The sequence below is a fragment of the Sinocyclocheilus grahami genome, unplaced genomic scaffold (genome assembly GCF_001515645.1).
Source record: "Sinocyclocheilus grahami isolate Dianchi unplaced genomic scaffold, SAMN03320097.WGS_v1.1 scaffold1136.1, whole genome shotgun sequence".
Taxonomy (NCBI): Eukaryota; Metazoa; Chordata; class Actinopteri; order Cypriniformes; family Cyprinidae; genus Sinocyclocheilus; species Sinocyclocheilus grahami.
The window spans coordinates 173,174-180,155 of NW_015506315.1; the positions used below are offsets into that span (position 1 = coordinate 173,174).

At 40.7% G+C, this 6,982-nt stretch overlaps 1 protein-coding gene across 2 annotated transcripts in view; it reads right to left on the reverse strand.

The window, feature by feature from the left end:
• The window catches only part of LOC107567247 (GEM-interacting protein), a 29,772-nt gene that overhangs the window by 15,235 nt on the left and 7,555 nt on the right, over nucleotides 1-6,982 (reverse strand). For both annotated transcript variants that reach the window (XM_016252891.1, XM_016252890.1), the window contains 2 exons: nucleotides 3,654-3,779; nucleotides 1,749-1,813 (listed from right to left, as the gene is read on the reverse strand). In XM_016252891.1, the coding sequence (XP_016108377.1) occupies nucleotides 1,749-1,813; nucleotides 3,654-3,779 (191 nt within the window). The remainder of the gene's footprint in view (nucleotides 1-1,748; nucleotides 1,814-3,653; nucleotides 3,780-6,982) is intronic.

Below are 6,982 nucleotides of genomic sequence, written 5' to 3' on the forward strand. Positions count from 1 at the left end.
TTTGCGAACTCCCTGCTTGTCCTGTCATGGCTATGGAGGCCGTCTGTGAACTCACGTCCCGTCCTGTCACCGCTATGGAGGCTGTCGGTGAAGTCTCTGTCTGTCCTGTCACAGCTAAGGAGGCCGTCTGTGAATCCTCGTCCTGCCCTGTCACGGCTATGGAGGCCGTCTGTGAACCCTCTGCCCGTCCTGTCACCGCTAAAGAGGCCGTTTGCGAACTCCCTGCTCGTCCTGTCACGGCTATGGAGGCCGTCAGGGAATCCTCATCCTGTCCTGTCATGGTTATGGAGGCCGTTTGTGAATACTTTGCTTGCTTTGTTTTGGCCCAGGAGGTCGTTGGTGAACTGTTGTCCTGTCCCGACCCAGCAAAGGAGGCTGCCTCTGAACGCTCAGCCTTGTCTATCAACCCCAATGTTCTGTCTGTGTTGTCTGTCTCTGCTCTCTCGTTGTTACGGTCTCCGCCATGGTCTCCTGGTCGGTGTGGTTCATGGGGGGGTTTCCTGTTCCTTCTGCTCCGCCGTGGTGGTCTGTCTGGCTCGGGTGGTTCTCTGCTCCGCCGTGGTGGTCCTCTGCTCCGCCGTGGTGGTCCTCTGCTCCGCTGTGGTGGTTCTCTGCCCCGCCGTGTTGGTCTACTGTCTGGCTCTGGTGGTCTTCTGCTCTGCCGTGGTGGTCTTCTGCCCCGCCGTGGTGGTCTGCTGTCTGGCTCTGGTGGTTCCCTGCTCCACCTGTACGGCCGGCTACACCCTGGCTCTCTGCTCCGCTGGTTCTGCCTCAGTTCCCGGTCTCTCCACTTCCATGTGGACCTGGCCCTCCATCCCTCCCCCTGTTCCACCTCCACTCCACCGCCCTCCGTAATCGTAAAGTGTTTTGGAGCGTCTGGAAGCCGCTCCTTGGGGGGGCTCTGTTACGTATCCGGTCCATGAACTTCTGTCTGCTAGCCATCAGAGGTCACCCTTTCCATTTTCATTGACTCTCGCACTACACACTGTTGCATATCACCCCGGACCACATATCCCATCATTCAATGCACTGATTGCACACAGCTGTTTCATATCACTCACTCACTATTTAACACTCCATCTCACTCCTTCTAACTGCCAAGTATTGTTTAGCATGTGTCGTTTTGATAGCTACTCTACAGAGCCCTCGTTAGCTTCGTAGCCTAGCCTAGTCTTGGCTTGCCTTGTCTGTTTTCTCTGTTTCTGATCTTTGCCTGTTTTCCTGGATTTATCCCTTTAGTCTTGCCCTTTTGATTCTGTTCGTTGACCTTCGCTAGCCCTAGGATTATTCTAGTGTCTTGCCCGCCATATTCCTGTTTGCCATTGTTCGACCCTGCCTGTGTTTCTGACCTCTCTGCTTTAATAAAGCTTGCACATGGATCCGCATGTCTCATGTCTTGTCAGCCCCGTAACACATTATCTAATTAAATTCACACTAATTACATAAATACATACCTTTCCAGAATGAAATTAATACATACATTTCCAGAAATCTAAACACTGGATAAAGCCAGGTTTATTCTTGTTTCATTTTGTTGATATCTAAGAGTGAAACGTTTTACAGGATTTTGGATATCTCTTTTTCAGAAAATAATGTCAACAGCCAAAAAAAAACAAAAAAACATTTTCCCAATGTTTTTAGGAATAACATTAAAATCTAAAGGGATTTCTGGCACAGTGTTTTTTTTTCTACAGATGCAAATAGGAAAATTTTATAAAATAAAAACTTAAAAAAAAACCAATTTTTACCTGTTGAGAAACACATGACTTGGCCGCATCTGCTGCTCTCATAATACTCTTTGCAAACTCTTGCTCTGTAAACACACAATATGATTTTCATTATCCCACAATGCTCCGAATCATAATGGTTGAAGAAAGAGGTGAACGGAAAATACGATTGACCGATAGAAATGGTTTGCATCTGCATTGATGGACACAGAACAGAGTGTTTCAAAATATCAATACAACTGTGAGCGGATATTAGGTGACATAACATACTGTAACCCATTAGCATTACAGCTCAATGGAAAATAGGATATTCATCATCACTGATTCCAGGAATACCACACCGACTCATGTATTACAGTGGCAATGTACTGTATGCTTTCCCTGTTCTGTTCATTCATTATTACTGACTCCTGGCCTTGGCTCTGTTTCATATTTTGAGCATAAGTACTGTTTCTTATTGCTCTGGCCATATATCATACTTTAGGTTATAGCAAAAATATCCAATATTTCTGCTACAGGTTATAATTGGCTTGTATGCTGACACATGAAACCTCTTAATTTTCTTGTTGTGGCCCTAAAAATGGGCTAGTAGTTTGTCACGGTATTGGGTGTAAAGGCATTAGACACATGCAGGAACCTATATGTATCCTTCCACTAGAGGGCGCTGTGAGAGATGACGTGTTAAAGGAGACATATTATGCCCCTTTTTACAATATGTAATATAAGTCTCTGGTGTCCCCAGAATGTGTCTGTGAAATTTCAGCTCAAAATACTCAACAGATCATTTATTATATCATTTTGAAAATGCCTATTTTGAGTGGAAGCAGAAACACGCTGTTTTTCCTGCCTGTCTCTTTAAATGCAAATGAGCTGCTGCTCCCCGCCCTTTTTCAAGAATAGAGCTGCTCCATTACAGCTAGTACCTGCTAAAAACATCTGTTTTGGTTCTGATTATCATGTTTATCGCGCTGAAATCATGCGTTTTAAACCATATGAGTTTAAACTTATGATATACGGTTTTCTGAGAGCACACATCTGAAGCACACGGACAGAAAGCAGCTGTCACAGCATGTGAGTGCTAAACTAAGTTCTCATTCACACACGTTTACGTTAAAAACACACATGAGTTACAAAAACAGTCGGTTATGTCTGTGAAGGTAAACAGCTGGGAAATAAATCACATGTTTATTTTAGATCTGTGTGGCAGCAGCAATATACAGTAAATAAATCAATAAATCCACTGCTCTCTTTTCTCCTCTGAGGCTCGGTCTCTAAATAGAGGTATGTGCTCGTCTGTGCAGCCAAAGACAGAACAGTTAGCAGGTTTTGGTCAAACTTTCGTCATGGCATTAGAGCTGGTACACCGTTGTGAAAACACAATAATGGCGCCGTGGGTGGAAACTTACAGATTAAAGGGCGGTAATATTATAATGAGATCCCTTTGCCATGTCACCAAGGGAGCGAAATCAGACGCGCTCGTTTTCTCAGACGCTTGCAGAAAAGGCTTACCAAAACAAAGTACAGGGTTAATCTTTTTCACGTTTTCTTGGTTGGTAGATGCACTGGGGACCTGATTATAGCATTTAAAACCTGAAAAAGTCAGATTTTCATGATATGTCACCTTTAAAGGTTACTTCATCCCATTACAGGTGTTGTTCAGCACAACTCATATTCTCACAGAGATCCAATTTTACTCTCTTATTCCGTTTCTGGAAGAGGTCCCTCGGCTTCTCTTCCAGGCAGAAATGACCTATAATTATTGGCAAACAAATCTAACCTAAACATAATGTGTCAGCACATCGAAAACATAAGTCTACTTTTAATTTGCTATATTTTTCTGACAGTTAGTGGATGTATGTTTCTCTATGTTCCAGCGACTATTTGTCAGATGTTCACGTAATCAAAGACTAAATTTAAAACACTCACCCAGGCTGATTCTTTTGTCCATCCAGGTCAGCAGGTCTTTGGCGTAACGGCACCACATTTTGGTGTACTGCAGGGCGAGCTCCACGCCACCCTCGCAGCGACACAGGGTCAGGTCTGCATCCTGGGCTGAGGGGGAATACATCAGCATCAACGGATCGTGTGCATGCCTTACACCAAGTAAGCTAAACCCCTCTCGGGACTGACAGTGGCTTGTCCTCAACCAGCTTTATTGATCCTGTCGGCTGTTACTATACAGGATAAATCTCCTGTATCTTCAAAGGAAGTAAAGGCAAAGCTTTGGAAAACGTTGATATGCAGTACATGCCCAAAATTGCCATCACAACACAGACTGTTGCCAAAAAAGCAACTTAATTGTTAAAAACAATACAGTAAGCTATCATTCTCCAAATGTCTACTAAAGATGTCGCAAACAAGCACAGAATCATAACATCTATGATAGTCCAAGGGAAAAGTCGAATCCCTGCGACTCTCCACCAGAATATTCCGGATTGGTAATTCAATATCCATGCAAAATTTGTGTCTAGGGAACTCCTGAGCTCGCTCAGTAGTGTCCATGAGGCTTTAGGACTCAGCAGTGAGTGCGTGAGGATTTCACAGAGACCGAGACAGTTCACCCTCCCTCTGTCTGCTGTCTCCTCCCTGTCCATTAAATGCTAAAAATCTGATCTGATCAAAACATCAGAACTAAAAACATGAATTTTATTCATCATCCCTCCAATTTATGCTGGAGTGTCTCTATCCAACTTCTATCCTGCCATACTTCAAGTCTTGTCATGTTAAGGCATATGTATATGTGTGTGTGCATGTTTAGTGCAGAGGGGAGGGGAAATAATCCAGGACATTAGCAGACTGTAGAGTGATGGTCTTTAGATTAGGGTGGGGTTGACTTCCTGATATAAGGAAATCGGTATCTCATCATTACATTACACTCTCTTAAACACTCTTTCTCTCTTTTTGCTTCTCTAATAGTTATACGTATATTGTATAAACAATTAAGCCTATTTTTTTTAAACAGTTGTAAAAAATTGTATTGCGACAGTACAATACAATAACATTTAATTCTCATAAATGTGATGTATAAAAAAAACTAATTCTCATTAATGTGATGTAAAAAAAAATCTCATTGTCATTACTGTGATGTGTAATTACTGTAATTCTCATGCAAAAACAACTCATTCTCATTACTGCAACATGAAAAGTCTCATTCTCATTACAGTGATGTGTAATTAATGTAATTCACATGCAAAAACAACTCATTCTCATTACCGCACCGTGAAAAATCTCATTCTCATTACAGTGATGTGTAATTAATGTAATTCACATGCAAAAACAACTCATTCTCATTACCGCAACGTGAAAAATCTCATTCTCATTACTATGATGCATAAAAGTCTCATTCTCATTACTGTGATGTGAAAAAATCTCATTCTCATTAAAAAAATCATTGTCATTACAGTGATGTGGAAAAGTCTCATTGTCATTACTGTGATGTGAAAATTTATTTTGCATTACAGTGATGCAGAAAAAAATCTCATTACCATGATTTGGGAATATATATATATATATATATATATATATATATATATATATTTGATCAAATGTATTTAATATTTAAAATGTAATATAATCTCCTTGTCATTAAAGTGATGTGTAAAAAAATCTAATTCTCATCACTCTGATGCAAAAAAACTAATTTTCATTACAATAAACATAAAAATGTCATTCTCATTACCGTGATGCAAAAAAATCTCATTGTCATTATGTTGATGTAAAAAATCATATTCCTATTACTGTGATGTAAAAAAGACAAAATAATTATGATGCATTATTTAATTTGTAAAGCAAAATATAATTTCTTCTACTTCTCATACTAATTTCTCTTGATACTGGGGTGAATTATGGACGATTCCTTGTGAAATTAAACCACACACACACTTGTCAACCTAGCCATTTGTTAATTAACAATTTAAAATGAATATATATGAGTTAATATTATGTTAGGGGATACAAGACAATAAACTCACAGTTTTTATCCAAAGAAGTCATGAAATGTCTCTGCTTAGTCAGTCCATTTGGCTGATCAGATCTCACAGTGGGGGACAGAACTATAGAATATATGGTTGATACTGAAGTCTGTCTCAAATGTGCGTAATGAAGGTGATGCGCTCCATGAGTACAAGCCAAGGTATCACCTCGAAAGTCACTGTGCGGATATTTTATTTAAACTTTGAGTGTTAACGTAATCCCTAATCTCAGCTACAAGCTCACAGAACAAGCAGGTCTAGCCAAGGAAGATGACGTCAATATACAGTGGGTATAGAAAAGAATCACCCCCTTTAAAATAATCACATTTTGTTGCTTTGCAGCCTGAAATGAAAACGGACACAGTTTTTGTTTTATCCAGCTGTATAATCATCCAAGTGAAAGATACAACACCAACATGTCCGAAAAAACAAAACAAAACAAAAAACAGAATCACTGAGTTGGAAAAAGGATCACCCCCTTGTTTCAGTATTTTGTTTATCCACCTTTTGCTTTAATTACAGCCTTTAGTCTGTTGGGATTTGTCTCTACTAACTTTGCACATCTAGACTTTGCAATATTAGTCCATCTTTGCAGAACTGCTCAAGTTCAGTTCAATTTGATGGGGAGCGTTTGTGGACTGCAGTCTTCTAGTCATCCCACAGATTTTCAATAGGGTTTAAGTCTGGGGTCTGACTAGGCCATGCATGTACATTCACCTTTTTCTCCTTCAACCACTATGTGGTCAACACTGTGTGTTTTATGTCATTGTCATTTTGGAAAGTAAACCTTCTTCCCATTGACAACTTTCTGGCAGAGGGCAGCAGATTTATCTCAAGAATTTGACAGTATTTTGCCCCATCCATTTTTCCTTCTATCCTGACAAGTGCTCCAGTCCCTGCTGCAGAGAAACACCCCATAACAGGATATTACCACCTCCATGCTTTACTGGAGGAATGCGGTTATTTGGATGGTGAGCTGTATTGGATTCCTGCCAAACATATCGTTTGATGTTGAGGCCAAATAATTACATTTAATCTCATCCGCAGTGTTTGTGTTTTGGCAAATCACAGTCGTGACTGCATGTGGCCTTTCTTGAGTGGCTTTTTTTTCTTGCAACCCTCCCATACAAGCCACATTTGTGGAGAATTTGTGATATTGTTGTCACATGCACACAATGACCACTCTTTGTCATAAATTCCTGCAACTCTATCAGAGTTGCTGTAGGCCTCTTGGTCGCTTCTGAGACCAGTTTCCTCCTGGCTCTTTCATCCAGTTTAGAGCGA